Raw genomic sequence first — 20,320 nt, 5'->3', positions numbered from 1 at the left:
GTTACATAAAACTTCTTGTACCATAATATGTTTAAAAATAAATGCTAAAATCCCTTTAAAATTCAAAAAACAAGTATATGAATATAAGTAAATAAAAATTGAATTTAAAAATTAAACAAAAAAATTTTTTTCTGAAAGTTTGGGCCAAAAACGTGGGTGCGCGTTATACACGGCAGAATACGGTATTTTATATGCAATATCTGTTGCAAACTGAATTATGTTCCCCCAAAATTCATAAGTTGAAGCCCTAACTTCCAATGTGAAAATATTTGAAGATAGGGCCTTTAAAGTGGTAATTGAGGTTAAATGAGAACACAAGGTTAAATGAGGTTAAGCGGGGAGGATGGGGGACTAATCCAATAGGACTGGTTTGCTCATATGAAGCAAAAGAGATACCAGAGGTGAGAGCACACAGAGTAAAGGCTGTGTGAGGACACAATGACAAGGCTGTTGCCTGCAAGCCAAGGCCTTAGGAGAAATCAACTTTGCAGGCATATTGATCTTGGACTTCCAGCATCCAGAACTGTGAGAAAATACATGCTGTTGTTTAAGCCACTCCATCGGTGGTATTTTGTTACGGCCGCCCAGGCAGACCAAGCTCATCTGACTCTCTTATTTTTTAGAGATAGAGGAAAGCGGGAAGGGAGGGAGAGAGAGGAAGAGAAACAGTGATGTGAGAGGAAAACACTGATTGGTTGCCTCTGAGTATGCACTCCTACCAGGATCAAATCTGCCACCTTCTGGTGTATAGAATGGCGCTCCAAACCACTGAGCGACTTGGTCAGGGCAGCTCATTTGACTCTTAAAACAGCCTCATGGGGCGATACTCCGATGGTCTTCTGTTACCCACGAAGAAACTCAGGCTCAGGGAGCTAAACATGAATTGCTAAGACAGCCAGTAAGAGGCAGTAAACAAGATTTATACTTAAACTGTCTGACTACAAATATTATAGTTCAGTTGGAAACTGATAGATGAAAGGATTTACACAGTTTGGATTCAGGCTAAAAGAAAGGGTTATCACCAGATGGCAGATTTTAAGCCTTGGGGTCCACACAATATAAATGACTGGATTATTTGTATGTGATGTGTATGCGTATAGTTTCAGGGGAAAGGTTCAGAGCAGAAAGGAATTTATTGTGGTTGAAGGTCTCAGAAACCTCATGATGGATGTGATAGGTAAGCCGAGGGCAGAGATGTGGTATTACTGGGAGAAAAACAGTATTAAAGTAAAAGGATACATGGGGGTGCACAAGAGTAATGAGGGAAATTTTGGGTATGGATTAAGAGGTCAGGTCCCGCGTCATCTGCTTTAACTGGTATTGCCTACAACAACGCCTTGCTTTTAGAAAACATTGAACAACATTTGATGGCTGAACGAAAGAAGAGTAAAGTCAAATTTAATACTTGGAAGGATAAAGTTTTTTGTTTTTCTTTTTTATAATAGGAGCAGTAATAGATTGAGATTGAATTTTCCTCTTGCATTGACTGGGATTTCTTTTTTCTTTTAGAAATGCCCGAAGCTAGCTCCAACTAAGCAGAGAAAAAATCATGGATACTAAAACAAGTAATTTAATATCTAATCGATGACTTCTGTATGTGTGTGTCTCTGGGCACAATAAAACACACTGCCATAGGATTATCAAGTCCACAAACACTGACGACAAAGGATACTCATTTAGCTATTCTGAATAAAACGAGCAGGCCCTAAATATAATCATCAGTAGTTGGCCCATTAATCTTATCATGGTCCTTTTTTTAGAAGAACTGGCTCTTCAACGTGCGGAGGGAGTGTGCCCAGCAGAGGAACAGCTGCCTTTAGAGCGGGCTCTACCATCACTATCAAGGATTACTGTTAGAAAGTCGCTATTAGGCCTTTCCAAGGACACCAAATGATCCGCAATGCGCCTGCCCAAACCGCAGCAGCCTAGCTCTGCAGACATCGCCTACCAGCAAAGCAGAGAAAATCGCTATCGGCTGCAGAAACCCAGTGCCCTGTGATCTGAAGCTTCTTTCCACCATAGCTGCTTTGCCAGACTGCAAATCCCAACATTCATTCCTTCCAAGGGAGCCAATAAAAATTAGTTGCTTCGGCCAATCACACCCTAATCCACTGTAACCACCCCCTCAACTGAATTCTGGGATTTGTGGTTTTCACGTGGCAACATTATACCATCGTGGTTAAGGCAATGTAGGCCACGCACCTCCTTCGAAACGAAAGATCCTTTTAGTAATTCTTCTGTTGGTCTCCAGGCTAACCCCTTAATTAGCACTACTCCAAGTCCTTATACTCCTTAAAAATTGTAGACGATTTCTCTGTCACACAGAAAAAAAAAAAAATCGAGTTATTTTTAGGTTAGGAACACTTGCCCCACTTGTTCCCCCATGCTTTAACCGTCGCTTTTAAGTCTCGCGAGAATGGCCCTTTTAAGCTGTGGTCTTGCCTCCTGAAAGGCGGTACACGTGAAGACTGACACAAGTCTCAGCCAACAGGATTACCCTTTAAGTAGCGTCTCTACAGCGTGCACGGGAGACCTCCGTGAACTCTGACCTCAGCTTTCCGTGGCGTCCCGCGTACACCACCTCCTCCCCCGGAGCGAAGGAGGCGGGTTTTGGCCTCTAGCCCTAGGGAGAGAGTGCGGAGGGAGTGGGAGCGAGACGAGCCGGACTGGAAGTGTCTGGCTCCCGGGAGAGGCCCTGCTATATACTCTTTGCTTCCCATGAGCTCGTTCTCCGGCGAGCAGCGCCGTCGTTAGGCCGGCCTCGTAGCCTCTGCTTTCCCCGAGACAGGCCCACGCTTCGCCGGGGAGGGGGCAACCCGTCGAGGCGCCCTCCGTAGTCGGCATCTGCGTCGGGCTGCGACCCTGGAAGCGGCACCGCCGCGAGTGAGAGGAACAGCAGCGGCGGCAGCGGGCAGCAGCAGCGGCAGCGCCGGCGGGCGGGATCGAGGCCGTCAACATGGCGAGCGCCTCGTACCACATTTCCAATCTGCTGGAAAAAATGACATCCAGTGACAAGGACTTCAGGTAAGGCCGAAATCCGACCCTAAGCCCACCCCGAGCCCCTTATCCACGGCCCCGGCTCTCACACAGGCCTTGCCCCACCCCTTTGGCCTTAGCCGGTTCCTCCGCTTCACGGAGTCCCCAGCCCACCACTGCGATCCCAGATCCCGGCAGTCCCCTTTCCTCTCCCACCTTGTAACCCCTTCCCCCGTTCCTTTCTCTAGGCCGTTGCCCGCCGGAGGTCCGGGGCCCCTTCTGCGTCCCCAAACGTCCCCACCGCATTCTCTGCCACCTTTCCTCTCTCGCCCCAACATGGTTTTCGAGTCCCGGGTAGGGAAGACGAGCGAAATGACCCACCGTTGTGGGGAGAGGAGTTGCTGTAGTCTTGGAGATCGCGAGGCCAGGCCTACCCGCCGGCCCGCCGGGGGCGCTAGGCCGCCCTGCTCTCTGGCCGAGTGGCTGCCCACTCGGGGACCTAGCCTTCTCCTTTCCCGCAGTTGTGAGGGCACCTAGGTGCATTCGTTTTGAACAGTTTGCTTTTTTGAGCTCTCCTCGGAATAGATTATAAACTTTTTCTTAGGGTTATTTCATTCGTGTAAGTGGGAAGAAGGGGGAGGGCAGCCAGGATGGAGGAAACTTGACTCGTAGGGTTTTCCCGCCAGCATCTCTGTCCTTTTCCCTTGTCAGGTAAAAACCCAAGTAGGAACTCGGGGTTTCAGTTTTATATTTTTATATACAAAATTTACTGTCAGAAAGGTGAATTGCTGAACCTTAAAACAGAAAAGTAAACCAAGCAAATGGATCTTATCGGAAGGAGTTTTTTTTTCTAATATGGGGATGGTAAATATGAACTCTTCTATTCTAAGGGACTTGTAATTGTGGGTTCCAAACCCTGGTAACATGCATATTCAACAATTGTTCTGTTTTCACGGATTATCTTGGTTTCTTTCTCTCTCTCTCTCTCTCTCTTTTTTTTCACTGTGTTTACTTATATGTTTTTCTTCCCGCCTCCTATCCCAAGCTCTCGATATTATTTGATATTGGTTCTCTTAAGGTTTAGTGGTTGTATTTCTATGTGCTTTTTAAAAGAAAGAACATGCAGTCTTCTAATAAGATTGTGGCTGAAGAGCTTATTTATTTATTTACCTTATGAACAGTACGATTTAACACCTGAGAACTTGTCCAAACCTTATCTACCAGGAAGATATTTCCCGATTTGTGAAGCAAGAACCATGACAAATGTAGAGATCGCGTTCCTAATTAAAGTGATGTGTTGGCATATTAAAATGGCCAATGAAATGGTCTTAGTTCTGTGACTTCAAAGACAAGTGATTTTTGTCAAATTGGGTACCTGGGGAATTTTTTAGTATTGCATTTGAAACTTTGCTGGTACTAAGGATTTTAGTGTTGTGACTTGGAAGAGACATGTCTGTTTTGGGTATTTTGGTATTTTAGATTTGTGTAGTTCTAGGGCCAAAATTATTGGGGGAAATAAAAGTTTTTGGTGTGTTTTTTTTTTAAGGATTAGAATGTTCTTTACTTCTCTTTGGAGCTTTGCTTCCTCCCAACACAAGCCTTTGAAGTTTAAATAAACATTTGAATGCAACACACATATGACTAACTTTAACCAGTAGAGGGTATGGTGTGATTTCCCCCTCTTCCCATATCTGTCAATTTGGCTCATGCTGTAAAGGTACTGAATTTCATTTTGATTGTGATCAATTTCAGTCTAAAGATAGCACTTTCCATATAATAGTACAATTCTGTTCACTTAGACTTGTGCATGGGTAATATGTTTAGAATAAAGAAACCAAATCTTGTGATAATATATGATTATTGACTGAAGCTTGGCAAAAATATACACGTGGTTGGGTTTTTGTCTTTTTAAACTATATGAGTATGCAAGAAATAGTGTCCTGACGTTAAGTTGTAGTCGGTGTTGGACTTGATCATCTGTCAGTTGGGGCTGGAATAAATCAAAACATTGCTTGGAAGATTATTCTACAAGTATAATATTGAAATAATTTCTAATACTTGGTGGGTATTACAGAAGATACTTTTGGGTAGAAGATATGTTTAGGAACAATGGGTGACTTCCCAGTAACTTGGTATCATTAAGAATTTTTATTTATTTCAAAAAGTTGTGGTATGCTCAAGCCATCCAGTTAACAGACAAGTCTCTGGAACTAAAGCACTGTGTGTATTAAATTACAGACATTTAGATGTTAATTAAAATAGCGAGCATTCGAAGTCAAGTATTTTGAAGATTTTTCTGTATATTTTTAGTATAGGCATCTACTTGAATACATGTCTTCTATTTTAAAGTGATGCTTTCTAATTTCTCATTAGACATGTATTTAGTTGTTTATTTATTTTGATGTAAATATCATTGTTTCTTCTGCTACGTGTTTTAAAATACCTAGTGCCAGAAGGATGTTGAGGACAAAGCTGATTTAACATACAGTGTCTTAACATGCAAACCACACTCTACCTTATGCTAAGGGGAAAAGAAAAAAAACACATCTGAAAGTAAGAAAAAAAAGAAAAAAATGTATTCTTCTCATGGTAGACTCCAAACAGGAAATCTACTAGTCTCAAGATAAGGGTTCTAGTCATGTAGGATTTTTTGTTGTGAAATATCTGTGAGATCTTTGGCAGGCTGCTTAATTTGGTATTAAATTTTCACTGGGGAGACGTAAACATGGGTGATTACAAGAGGTCCTTTACTGGCCCAAAATTTCAGGTCTCTGGATAACTCCATTGTCCATTAATGCAAAGAAGGTAAAGAAATGGGTGCATGTTTCAAAGTTTTGAAAAGTCAGCATGTTAAAATAATTGTTTTGTAGGATTTAAACCATAGACTCAATTTATCAGAGGGGGGAAATGAATGTTCTTTTTCTTTTGTGTTTAATATTCTGTATTCTTTGAAGGTGGGATATATTCAATATATTAAATTTAGTGCCAGCAGGTAGGTGATTCTCTAGGTACCAGAATGAAAACTTAAGTGTGTGTGTGAATCGTGTGAATGCTCCACTTGTGAATAATAATATTGAATACTCAGTGGGTTGCAGTAACAAAGTTCTGCTTTTACTTTTTATACCTCATCACCAACTGAAGTATTCCAAGGAATCAAGAGCTAAAGAAAGAATACCATTCTTTTGTAATAGTTAATGGTTAGTGTTGACTTTAAACACTTGATCCTATTTATCTTTAAGTGGTTACTACCATCTATAGTACAGCTGAGGAAACTGAAATGGTGATGTTAAGTATTGAATACTTGTTCAAGGTCAGTCTGATAGGAGATCTGGGCTTTCTGGATACCCTTGGAACATGAACTCTTAACTACCACAGTGTGCTACTTCTCCAGCGTTTTGACTAGTGTAAGACTTTAATTTCAGTTCCTTCTTAGGCTTACAGAATATTTTGTGCTGGAAGATGCATTTAATTCCCTAACAGGGACTACAAAAAGTTGAAGATCTAGTGCTTGCCCTCAGCAATATCTACATGCTTGTTGAGTGGTTAAGACACCATTGTAAAAAGATAAGTAATCCTTGGCAATACATAGTTGTCCAGCTGAAGTGGCAGAGAAGATGAAAGGGAGGAGATTCATGTTTGTGGAGTATCTGAGCTAGGTTCTTTAAATTCCAGGTAGAGAAGCAATGTGAAAACCCACTATACAAAATTTCATTGGGGGAGAGGGAGTAGATAATCTTGATTGTAGCTGGGTGTAAGTATTGTTCTGGAAACTCTTTGAGGGTAGGAACCTTGTCTTACTAAACTGAATCCTTCACTCTGTTTGGTGCCTTGAACATAGGGGTTCTCAATGGATGCTTGTTTTAGTTGAATTAGATTTTAGCTCCAGAGTTGAGAAAAAAGCATCTGAGGATTTGGGAAGTTTCTTCTATAAGCCAGTGTAAAGTCTACCAATCTATTTTTTTAAATACTATTTGATACAAACTAAAATAATATCACTGCATTTTAGAATTTCCTTGCTTGATACTGATGTGTATTATCCAACTTATGTATTTTCGATATTGGAAGTCATTTTCTCTTGAAAGCTGCTTAAAATGCTAATAAAAATCTCAGTCCTGTTAAATGGAATAATGGATTTCAGAGCTGGAGGGGACATTAAAGGTCCTATAACATAGCTGAAAGCACTGTGGGGCATTTACAATAATGTAACAGTAAATACTAAGTGAAGTTCTCTGGTCTGCTTGTGCTTGGAAAAAACTAGGTTTAATCAAAAGAAGTAGATTTGTAGAGATTAAGAAGGTGATTTTGGACATTTTAAAGTGCTTTGCAGGTTGATGAAAGTAAGTTACTTGGTTTCATTTAAGTGATTTCTCCTGATTCAGGTATATTGGTGACACTGATAATCATCAATGATTACAGCTCACCACTGAAAAAGAGGAGAAAGGGACCTCATTGAGGGAACTGGAAAGAAGAAAGATGACTAAAAATTAGTTTTGTGTACATGGACAATAGTAAGACTGCCTCAAGTTAATTCATAACTCTAAGGGAATAAATGAGAAAAAGTAAGTTAACCATGGTTTGTATACAAGATCTTTAAAAGATAATTCATTTACTGGGTGATGTAGTTGGCCCATATTATTTAGAAACAAGGGTAAAATTGTGTTTATATATGAGGGGAAGGGTTGTGAGAGTTACTCATTTATTTCTACCATTATTTATGCGTCTCTACATTGGATTTACTAAAGGTGAATACGTTTTCCCCTCAAGCAAATTTAAGTCCTGTAGAATAAGCCAGGTGTGTAAGTTATACACTATGACTGTCTTGTTCATGACTGTGTTTGTGGAGTCTGGCACAGTTCCTATTAATAGTACCCCAAAATATTTGTTCAACTAATGAATGAGTGACATTGCCTCTAAGTTATATACACGTGGGACTCCTATAGGATTCTGAAAGTTAACATCTTACATTCCCCCTCTTCTACCTTAAATTAAGCCTTTTTTAATTCTTACTTTGTCTTGTTACATTACCATCCACCAAATGTCCCAGTTGGAACACCTTGATGTCACCCTTTTACTTGCCTTTCTTCTCTTCTTTGGTCCCATGGTAAGTATTTCTTGTTAGTCTCACCATCTCAGGCCTCTTTTTAATCCAATCTGTTGGTAACTCTTCCCTTAGAATTTTCTTCCTCAGTGTTACTGTTGATCGTTGCCTTCTCTACTAATTCCCATTGACTACAAGGGAAACTCTAAACTTCTTAGCTGTTCCCTCCTAAACTCACTGAAATTACTCTCCCCAAAATCCCTAACAATTTTCATGTAACTTATTTAGTGGGTGTTTGTCTATTTGATATATAAGCAGCTTTAACACCTTTTCCTTCTTGAAATTCTCTTTTAAGGTATTCCTGACCCAGCTTGGGTTTATTACTATTATAGTGAGGTAGAACACACGATGTGAGATGTCTCAGCAAGAGGGTTGGGACTTATTTATTTGGGTAATTTTGGGAAAAGTCTAAGGAAGTGATGATTTGGATGTTGTCTGAAACTGGAGGAAATTCTATCATTTGACATCTTGATGTTACAGATAGGGTAGACTATAGCAGAGGAAGAGCTGAAAGTGGTAAAGGAAGTAACAGTCACTCAGAGGGAGGAAGTTTGGTATTTTATTTTGTTAAGTGAACTTGGCTGATATGGTGGTTCTGTGTGGTTGTTTATGTCCAGGAAACAATATGCTTTAGTTGTAAACATCAGACCAGTTTGGAATAACAATGTGGTTTAGCTATGAGCCTCAAATCAGTTCCTGGACTTCAGGGACTGCTGTTTTTTTCTTCCTCAGTCTTCACTTCTGGCCAAAGGCAGATGAATTTGGGCTGCAGGACATTAACTCATGAAGTTCGAATCTTCACTATTGCTGGTGTTTTGTTGTTTAAGGTCAGAGGAGTGGCCATTCAGTGTACTCTGTAGTTGAACATGGCTTATTAATCTTTTCTCCTTTTGTAAGATAAGTGGTTGGACTATCTGATGTCAGAGTGGTTGTTCAATAACATTAAGACTGGACAGGATACATACTCATCTCTAACATCTGAGTCCTGTGGTTTTCCTCCTACTTCTTTGTCCTTTTCCTAACTCATCTCTTAAACCATGCCCATATCTAATCCATTTCAAAGACCCATTAATTTTACCTTGTAAATCTCTGGGTTCTGTAAATCTCTCAGTTGCCAAGAATATTCAGTTAGCGATGCTGAACCATTAGGGTTAGATTCCTATGGGCAAGTTACGGAGTTTTCATCAGTTATTCAGTTTGTAAATTTGTTTTGTGTGTGTTTCTGTTTAAAACCACCTATCTAATATATGTTTATTCATTAACATTGAACTGAAGGCCAATAGCACTGTAAGTCGTGCCTGAAAAATCTTATCTGATATATCTATTTTTTTTGGAAGACACATCACAGTTTTCTTGTACTTAGGAACACAAGACAGCACATTTTGCACTATGCTTAGATGACGCAGATCCCGGCCCACAGGATCTGGTGTTGTGGCTGCAATATACAAATACACACAGACTACAGAAATCCTGTGGAGGAAAAGGGACAGCGTGGCCACTCTCTCAAGAGGAGAGCACCCTGACCCTTGCCTTGACAGGCTTTTATTGTTTTTCTAGGCCCCTTACATCAAAGATGGTCGTCATTTATTATGCATAGGTTTGTTTTGGGTGGTTATCTTTTGCAGACAAAGGAGAGGATGTCACTGAATACATCAAAGAAGGATATTTGCAATATAAAAGGAGAAATGGTCCAAACGGCTGTGTTCCATACCTGGAAGGTCTAGCTCAGATTTTAGGAAGATAAAGATACTCAGTAAACATTTGCTGCCTCAGGGTGACGGAGTTTTAGCAAGAGCAAGTCTCATAGCAGTCTAGGTACAATGCAGGCCTGATTTCCCACTGGAGAACCTATCCACGGACGTGGGTCCTGGCTGCCAACCTCGCTCCCCACTGGCTTTTCCGACTGGGGGCTGAGCCACATTTCCCACACTTGGAATGGTTCCCCACACTTAGGGGTCATTTTAAATAGCAAAATTACCACAAAGAGCACACATATATATAAAATGTGGCACTAAGTAGACTGAGGAGAGGATACAGTGGTGCCTCTTTATCCGTGGTTTTGCTTTCTGCGTTTTCACTTAACCATAGTCAACTATGGTCCAAAAATATTAAATGGAAAATTTCAGAAATAAATAGTTAATACGTTTTAAATTGAGCACTGTGTTGCACTCTCTCACCATCCCATTCTGTCCCACCTGGGTTGTGCATTATCTCTGTTCAGTATACCCTTGCTTCCCTCTTGGTTATCAGATGGACTTGCCACTGAACTGCTTCTTAGTCTTTTACCCTGAGGTACTATAACTCTCAGCACCACCACCCACACAAAAATAAACAATTAAAAATTCCAAACCAGCTTTCCCAATTCAAACCCCTATTCATCCCTTGAGACCCAAGCTAAGCATCAGTTCTTTGGTGTGATCATTGACAAATATCCTTGAGTATTGCTTTAAAAAATTTGTAAGATTGAGGTGTAGTTGAAAAAGTTAAGAGAAAGGGACTGAGTCTGTGTTTATCATCTCAGCCATTACGCACCATACCTAAAGAGTAAATGCTCAAGGGACAGACAGTTTACCAATTTTTTGAATCTGCCACGGACAGCTTTCAAAATTGTCAATTTCCTTATAAGAAGATTTATAGTGCAATTTTTTTTATATCAGATTAACAGAAGGAGGAAATTCTCAGACTTTCCTGGTTTTCAGGATCATTAAAAAGTAACATTTAATTTAATTTTTTTAATGTTTGTTCTATTTTTTTACATTACTATTTAGTCCCCTTAAATCCCTCTCCCCTTATACTATATCAGTCTAGTTTTTCTGGATGCTAATCTTGCTGGTGCTCATTTTAATTAAAGAAAAAAATTTTAACCATTAATTGATTTTTGAAAATCAGTAGACTTATTAGCAAATAAGTTCTCTGAGGTCAGGAACAAAAGTTTTATCTTTTATCTATTCTTTGCCTGTAGGCATATGATCATAATAGGCAGTGAGTGAATGAGTGAATCTCTGTGCTAGTACTATAGAATCACTTCAGAACCGTAAAACAACAATTTTTTACATTGGGATTATCTGCTTATTGAAATTGATGTTTTTCTTTGCAAGATGATTAGCATTTCAAGGATTCTTAGAGAAGCTAACTACTGTGATTATTTCATGAATTTTTTCTAAGTAAAATGGTTGAATATTTTATGTGTAGAAGTGCCTACATTCATGTGCTAACTTAGTTTGCTTTATTTTACTTTCCAGAATATTGTGTGATTTTAATTTACTTTAGTCATGTAAAATGGGGAGGCCTTCCAATTAGAAGAACTGTGTCATTTTTTTAAAGTACATGCCTAAGTTACTTTGTATTATCCCAATTTGAACATAAGTTTTTCCTTATAAGCAGTTTTACAAAATTTGGTAAGAATTTTGCTGGCATGTAGTTTAAAACTTTGTGAAATTGGTATTAAATGAACATACTAAACACTGGAATTCTTAAAATATGCTAATAAGTAATGAGTTGCTAAATTAATAAGTTATTTGCCGAATCCTTGCCACATAGTATATGGCCTACATTGCCAGGCTGTCTGTATAGCTGTTTATCATTTCAGCCCTAATAATTCTATTTTAATTGTTTTAAACATGGATGTTGACATTACTGCATGAAACATAAAATACTGAATTTTTGCTCAAACTGGACCTGGTTCAAATAAAAAGAAAGCATTACTGTTACTTTGCTGTGTATAATGCGCTGCCATGTATAACGCGCACCCATGTTTTAGGCTCAAACTTTCAGGAAAAAAAATCTTTCGTTTTAATTTTTAGTTCAATTTTTTATTTACTTATATTTAGAAACAAAACTGCCATATTCCAGGGTATTGTTTTGCATACGGATATCATTACTGCTTTCTAGAGTTACACTTTTAAAGCATAAGCATAAATAAAAGAATTAAAAACATTTATATAGATACAGAATTAGTACTGCCCATGTATAATGCACATCCTTATTTTTCCCTCAAAAATTTGGGCAGAAAATGCGCATAATACAATGTAAAATATGCTAAGTAGTTATTTCAGTTAGGTTATTTTGATAGGTAGAAGGGAGCCAGGAATGATGGGAAAATTTTATTTGGCCTTTAAGCAGATTTAGGGGCTTTATTTCAGTGTGATTAATATTCTGAGAAATTACTTTTAAACAAACTGTCTGGTGAGGTATAAAGACAACAAACTGTCTGGTGAGGTATAAAGAAAAATCTGCAAGTCTATTTACCTTATTTTTATCCTCTGTTTAAGCTTTTATTTAAAATTGAGGTTAGAGAGTTAATCATTTTGGGTTTTTTGTCAGGCTGTTTTAGTATTAAACCTTCCTTTGGCAGTGGTTCTTAAGGGGATGAGTTTGGATGTCACGTGGAACAAGTTTCTAGAATCACCTCATTGTCATTTTGAAAAGACACCTGATACCTAGTGGTGGGAGTTTGGATGGAGGTGAGAATTTGCATTTTGGAAATTTTCTAGTAATTTATGATATGTGACCTCAGTCCAACACAGTATTACTTAAGAAGGTATTTTTAATGTTTGTAGTTAAGGGCTTCTTAGGTAAAATTCAAAGGAAAAGTTAAGAGGAGCTTTCTGTCCCCTAAGTGCAGTGATGCAGTTAATTAGAGTGAAAGATCAGTCACACTGTAGGCCCTGTCATTAAATTTGAAATGAAGACCAACCTGGGGAAGGTAATTTTGGGTGATAATACCTTATTTAAATTATTAACAAATTTTAATTTTTGATAGGTTTATGGCTACAAATGACTTGATGACAGAACTGCAAAAAGACTCCATCAAGTTGGATGATGATAGTGAAAGGAAAGTAGTGAAAATGATTTTGAAATTACTGGAAGATAAAAATGGAGAGGTACAGAATTTAGCTGTCAAATGGTAAGTTATTGTTTTTTGGTTTTTGGGTTTGTTTTTTTTTTTTACTTCTTTACTATGCCCTCGACCACATTTTTAAAATACTGTAATAATTGGTAAATTATCTTAGTGTTATGCTGTGTCTTTCTGGAGTAGGTGACTGGTGAAAGTTTCGTGTTTTTACTTGGTACATATATTTCTTTATAGTTGCTATATTGACTAAATGTAGCCTTTTATGTATTTTACCTCTTAAGAAGTACATACAGGAAACTCCAGAAAGAGTGGTTCTCTCACTTGTTTCACCTGATGTTTTAGCTTATTTAAAAGGCCTACCTGGCTATCAATTCCTATATTCCACTGTGGGGAAAATTTAAGAACCAGTGATCAAGGGAAGTAAAAACAAAAATAATAAGACGTAAAGAATAGCAGCAGTTAAAACCATACTTAACACCAATCAACACTGAAGATAAAATAGTTACAAAGAACCTTTCTTAAAAATTGTGCGGGCATGATGGAAGCCTCAAGGAAAAAAGAATGTGGGAATTCCAATTGTCTGTGTGTATGGTACAGTATGAGCATTTTGTTAGGCAGGATACTAACAAGAAGACTTGAAAGTTGGACTACTCTGTTAATGCATCTATTTAATTTATACCTACCAAATATTGGAAATCCTTAACAATTGATGCAGTAAGTTATTAGTAAGTATAATGTTTAGTTTCATATAAAAATTAAATGATGGAATTTTATGTCAATTTGTATGTTATATTTGATACAATTTAAATAAAGCATTGCCTCATTACTCCTTTATTGGATTTTCTTATACAGGTTTTAAATTTGTTTTGAGCTAAGCCTTTACATACTTTGCTGTAAGAGCAGACAAAACTGTGAGAAATAATTGATCATTAAAGAATTTCTGGACATGCAGTACAACTTTATTTTATATTGTATATGTTTACCTTGGGACATTTGCAAGCTTAAAATGGGTCTTGAAAAATGATGAGTTGCAGAATAATACAAATGAGCTTGTAATTTTACTTTGTTATTTTTCATCTTTTAATTATTTTGCCATGTGCTCAATTACAAAGTTATGTGAAAATATATGCTGGACATTTATTTATCAGTCTTTAAGTACAATGAGAAAAAGTAGTCTTCGTTCCAGATTGAGAGTTGAGAGGTATGTAGGTCTTAATCCCATGACTATGAATCTTAACTCATAGTAAACTGAGCTTTTGATCTTTTGATGATCTTTCATACTTAAAATTAATGGGTTGGGGAGAAATGACATGTTCAAGAAAATAAAAGAATTTAGATATGAACAAAAGTAATAAATCAGGAGATGAAACTCAAGAGGAGAGAAAATCCCAATAGAGAGATAAAAAGTAGCCTTATCAAGAAATTGGGAAAATTGTCAAAGAACTGATCATCCAAAAGAAACTCAGGCCCAGAAATCATTCACATGCTCTTTGAAAACTCAGTATATAATTCCAGTACGCATAGTTCTAGTACTGTTCCAGAGCCTGAAGTATGAAAACCTTCCAGTCTTTTACTTAAACTAAGTACTGATAACAAATCCTCACTAAAGGTAACACTGTAAAAGAAAACTACAGACCAGTTTCATTTAAAGTTCAAAATAAAATTAAACAATATGTTAAGTGTAACATACCATGATGAAGTGATGTTCATCCCGAGAATATAGGGCAGTTCAATATTATGTGCTGTATTTGTACATTTATTTCATCATGTTAATAGGTCAGAGGAAGGAAAAAATTGGTTAGTTGATAAGGCACTGTAAGATTCTGATTTTGATTAAACAAAAAAAACCCCAAAACTTAGTCTACTTTGGATAATTAGAGGAGTGAAGAAAGCACCTTCCAAAGACCAAAATCATATTTAATGTGTCATGGGAGGAGAAGAACAGGTCAGGTATGCTTTATCTCACTAGAGAGAATTTATCGCCGGTTTGAAGTAAAACATTTAATAACATGGGATGGATAGTACCTTTTTAACATTAAAGTTCATAACCACACATATTAATACCACAACTCAAATATCAATAAATTGCCAGATACCTTCACACAAAAGTCAGGAACTAGGCAAAGATGTGTCTTTGTCCCTGCTACATTTAAGACAAGGGAGAAAAATTAGACACAAAGGAGTTGGTAAAGGTACATGGGAAAAAATTAATCAGGAAAAAATTTAAACAATAAGAATTCAGTGAGGTGACAGGATGTAAAATTAATGAACAAAAAACGGTGGTTTTCATATAAGCAAGTAATAACCAGTTGGGAGATGTAAAAAATTTCCATTTTTCACAGAAATGGGAAGACAAAGTACCCAGGGATAAATTTAACAGAACAATGGTGACCTTGAGTGAGGGTAGTGTAGGATATAAGAGAAACTTTTATCTTTTTCAAAAACTTACATGAAGGAAAACTTAAAAATACTCCTAAAGGATAACAAAAATGTACTTAGAACAAATGGAAAGACATCCCATATTCTTGGATTAGGATATAACTCAATTTCTCCAGGTTAATTTAATGCTGACCTAATTATACAATTCAGTAATTTTTTCGTACAAGCTTAAGTAATTTTGGTGGGAAGGAGAAGGGGGTGGTGAGGTGTTTCAAAGTATAACAGTTTGCCCTTTCCTGTGCACTTTAACGGTTGATGCAGTGCCTTAAGAGGCTAGCACAGAAGGGAAGAGTAAGTCTCCATAAAACCCAGAGAAGATACAGTAAAACTCCTCCTTTGGATGCTGTCTGGACTCACAGCTGAAAAAAAAAAGTATTACAGTTGCTGCAGTTAGGGTGAGAGTAGGGGTGTTGATTAGCCTTACTAGATAGGAAAACATACTCTTTGTGTCTGTAATCAAAACAGTGAGATTGTGAGGCATTAATAGACCAGTGAAGTAAAATAGAATGGAAAGTACATGATGAAGGTGGCATCACTGGTGAAAAGTTGCACCTTTTTCCCCAAAGACTGGATAACCATTTAAAAAAGATAAAATTGTATTCTTACCTCACATACAATATCCCTACTTGAGGTCACCATTGTTTTGTTTATTTTAAATTAGTTTTGCCTGCTATAGAACTTCATTTAAATGGAGTCACATAGCATGTGCACATTTGTGTCTGACCTTTTTCACTGTTATAACATCTGTGAGATTTATCCATGTTGGGTATATTAGTGTATCATGAGTCTATTACTCATTAATAGTTCATTGATAACACAGTCTGTTACATGCTTGGTTTCTTGCTAGGGTTTGGCTATTGTTAATGAAGATAAAATAAATATTATTGTATGAGTCCTTTTTAATTAGTACATGTGTCTTTATTTCTTATGGATAAGTACTAAGAATGAAATTGCTGTTGTCCATTTAGATTTATTAAGAGACTGCCACATTGTTTCCCAAAATATTTGTACCATTTTACATGAAAATACCAGTTGCTCCACATTTTCACCAACACTTGGTTTTGTGTCACTCTTTAATTTTAGCCATTCTAGTAGGTGTGCAGTTGTAGTTTTAATTTATATTTGCTTGATAGTGATGTCCAGTGCTATTTTGTGTTACTGGCCATTTGTTTGTTTTTTGTGGACTTTTCCCAATTTTTAAACATGAGGTTGTCTTTATTATCAAATTTTAAGTATTTTTCACCCTCGCTGGTGTGTGGCTCTGGATTGAGCGCCAGCCTGTGAACCAAAGAGTCGCATGTTCAGTTCTCAGTCAGGGTACGTGCCTGGGCTGCAGACCAGGTCCCCAATTGAGGGCGCACAAGAGGTAAGCACACTTTGATATTTCTTTCCCTCTCTTTCTCCCTCCCTTCCCTTCTAAAAATAAGTATTTGTAAAAAAAATTTTAAGTATTTTTTATATATTCTGGGTATAAGTCCTTTGACACTTTGATGTTTTGTAAATATTTTCTCCTAGTTTGATGAGCTTAAGTTTTTAAATTAGTTTTAAATTTAGTTTTAAGATTAATTTCAACTTTTTTTTTTTTTTTTAAGATTTTATTCTTAGAGAGGGGAAGGAAGGCAGAAAGAGAAGGAGAGAAACATCAGTGTGTGGTTGCCTCTTGCACACCCCCTACTGGGGATCTGGCCCGCAGCCCAGGCATGTGCCCTAGACTGGGAATCGAACCAGCAACCCTTTGGTTCACAAGCCTTGCTCAGTCCACTGAGCTACACCAGCCCATTTTTACCTTTCTTAATACACTGAAAATGTTGCGTGTCTTCCATCTTCAACATTAAAATGGCTGCACAAAAAAATCTTCAATTTTGTTAAGTTTTTTTTAATGCACACTGATATGACAGTTGTCACAGTAGAGTCTTAAGATTGTTTCAAATGAAGTTAAAGACAACTAAGCACTAGTAGAGCTATCATATAAAAAAAATAAATGTACTTTTTGGCTAACCCAATATTTCTAGACTCTGTTCTGTTCCATTGATCTATTTGTCTATTCTAATGCCAATACAGCACTGTTTTATTAGTGTAGCTGAGGCTTTTTCAGTCTTGGCCTATTGACTTTCGGGCCAGATAATTCTTTGTTGTTAGGAATTATCTTGTGTATTCATTTAGGAATTATCTTGTGTATTCATTTAGGATGTTTAGCAGCAATTTGGCCTTTACCCACTATTTGCCATCAGCATTCCTTCTTCCCTCAGAGGTTAGTGATGACAACCAAAATCGTCTCCAGCCTTGGCTGGTGTGGCTCTGTTGGTTGGAGTGTCATCCCGTAAATCAAAAGGTCACCAATTTGATTCCTCGTCAGGGTACATGCCTGGGCTGTAGGTTTAGTTCCTGGTTGGGGTGTGTACAGGAGGCAATTTATCAATGTTTCTCTCAACTCCCTTCCTCTCTCTCTGGAATCAAAAAAAATAATAATAAAAAATGTCTCTAGACATTGCCAGATGTCTACTAGAGGGTAAAAATTGCTCTTGGTTGAGAAAGGCAGGAGTAGGTCTATAGAAGTAAGGTAGTATATGTTTCCTAGCTTCATTCTTTCCCAAGAATATTTTGATTTTTTAGGTTCTTTGTATTTCCATGTAAATTATAGAACTGATTTGTCAATTTTTATTTTTTTATAAATACGCTTGCTCAAATTTTGACTGGGACTGTGTTGAAGCTATGGAAATACTTGAAGAAACTCACCATCTTAACAAGAATGAGTCCTATAATGCAGTATCTTATACTTTTTTGCTGAGTTTTCAGGTTTGTGTACCTAAATAATTTAATCAGTGAATATCCCCCTCTTTTAATCCCAATTTTGGTAATTGGTGTTTTTTCTCTTTATCCCCTTTAATTCCGCTAATTAGGGATTTACCAACTTTACTACTCTTATCAAAGAACTGATTTTATGGTTTGTTATTTTTGTCTATTTTTTCTTGATTTCTCCTTATTTTTACTTTCCTACTACTCACCTTTTCTAAATCTCAAACATTTTTTTCTCTTAAGTAATTCTTGAGGAATTTTCATTATCATTCAATTTGAAATGTTTTTATCTCCATTGTGATTTTTCTTTGATCCATGGATCATTTGGAAGCAAATTTTAAATGTTTCAGGTTATCTAGGTGTTTACTTTTATTTTTACTGGTTTCTCATTTAATTCCATTATGGACAGAGAATGATACTCTTTGAGATTTCAGGGTGTTTGTATTTGGGGTTTTTTGTTTGTTTGTTTTTTGGCTTAATTTGTTTTGTCCGCTTACTGAGATTTCTTTTATGGTTCACCATGTGGTAGGTTTTGGTCAATGTTCGGTGTACACTGGGAGGGAAAAGTGTACTCTGCAGTAATTGAGTACAACGTTTTAGAAATGTCAGTTATGTCACGGTAGTTTGTAGTGTTCTTCAGATTTATATTCTTAGTGATTTTTTCTTTTGTTGATATTAAATACCAAAAGGAGTGTTAAAATTTCTAGCTATAACTGTCAATTTATTTTTCTCTTTAATGTCAATTTTGTACATGTACTTTAAAGCTGTATAACTGGGTATATACACCTTTAAATTATCTTTCTTCTTTTAAAGATTTTATTTATTTACTTTTAGAGAGAGAGGAAGGGAGGGAGAAAGAGAGGGAGAGAAACATCAATCAGTTGCCTCTTCCATGTCCTCAACCCAGGCATGTGCCCCAACTGGGAATCGAACTGTGACCTTTAGGTTTGCAGGACGATGCCCAATCCACTGAGCCACACCAGTCAGGGCTGTAGTTATGTCTTTCTGATGTTTGACCTTTTTGTGAGTATAAAATATTTCTCTTTAAATATACCGTATCTTGAAATATATTTTCACTTATGCTAATACAGCCTCTCCAACATTTTTAAAATTTGTGTTTGCATGGTGTATCTCTTTATATTACTTTAATTTTTAATCTGTTTTTATTTTAAATATTTTATTTTTAGTTTTATTTTTAGAGAGAGGGGGAGGGAGGGAGAAAGACAAGGGGGAAAACATCAGTGTGAGAGAGAAACATGTATCAGTTGTCTGTCATACTTGCCCTGACCTGGAACTGAACCCGCAGCATAGGCATGTGCCCAGACCTGGTGTGGAACGGTGACGTTTCAATTTGCAGGATGACTCCCATCCAACTGAGCCACACCGGTCAGGGTTATATGTTATTTTGTTTTGTTTTTAAGTTTTTATATTTTTATATTTACATTTATTTTTATTTTTATTCATTTACTTTAATTGATTTTAGAGAGAAAGAGGAAGAGAGAGAAACATTGATTTGTTTTTCCACTTACTATACATTCATTGGTTGGTTCTTGTAGTGCCCTGGCAGGGGAACCAACACGCAACTGTGGTTTATCACAGTGACACTAACCAACTGAGCTACCCGGCCAGGGCTGTTTTTATTTTTAAATTGTGTATCTTACAGACGGCAGATAGTTCAGTCCATTGACATTTATCGTAAATATTGATAGAGTTGGATTAAGTGTGCCATTTTGCTTCTTGTTTTTTTTTAATTGTTCCTAAGGTTTTTTGGTTGTTGGTTTCTTTCCCCTGCCTTCTTTGGATTAATCAAATATATTATGGCAGGAATTCTGAAACTTTGATTTGGGGACGCCTAGAATATCACATGATCCTGAAAGTGTCAAAACTATTATGTGAATAATACTAGGGTTTTATGTTCCCTTTGACTCTCCTTTTCTCCTAAGTACACAGTATAATTTTCCAGAGGCCATGTGATATGTGCTATTATAATAGATTGAATTGTTGTTTTCTTTTAAGCCCAAAAGTTAATTTGCAAAAATGTAAAATTTCATTTTTAGAGAATATAGTTATTTTTCTTAAAAACATTATTTATTTATTTTAACATGTAATGGGTTTATTATTGTTACTTTTAATTTCTCATATGGTAAATATTGACA

General features: G+C 37.0%; 1 protein-coding gene and 1 non-coding gene across 2 annotated transcripts in view; both read left to right on the top strand.

The window, feature by feature from the left end:
- The first annotated feature begins 2,576 nt into the window (after positions 1–2,576).
- The window catches only part of CAND1 (cullin associated and neddylation dissociated 1), a 42,764-nt gene continuing 25,020 nt past the window's right edge, over positions 2,577–20,320 (top strand). Inside the window, exons 1-2 of the mRNA XM_024576190.4 lie at positions 2,577–3,024; positions 12,837–12,980. Of these exons, the coding sequence (XP_024431958.1) occupies positions 2,957–3,024; positions 12,837–12,980 (212 nt within the window). The 5' untranslated portion in view covers positions 2,577–2,956. The remainder of the gene's footprint in view (positions 3,025–12,836; positions 12,981–20,320) is intronic.
- Positions 15,607–15,729, top strand: LOC112319203 (small nucleolar RNA SNORA26). Its single transcript, XR_002976304.1, has one exon. It is a non-coding gene; the product is annotated as a small nucleolar RNA SNORA26 (small nucleolar RNA).

The sequence above is a fragment of the Desmodus rotundus genome, chromosome 3 (genome assembly GCF_022682495.2).
Source record: "Desmodus rotundus isolate HL8 chromosome 3, HLdesRot8A.1, whole genome shotgun sequence".
Classification (NCBI taxonomy): domain Eukaryota; kingdom Metazoa; phylum Chordata; class Mammalia; order Chiroptera; family Phyllostomidae; genus Desmodus; species Desmodus rotundus.
The sequence above is the reverse complement of the archived record's forward strand: the minus strand, read 5'-3'. Positions and strand labels throughout refer to the sequence as shown.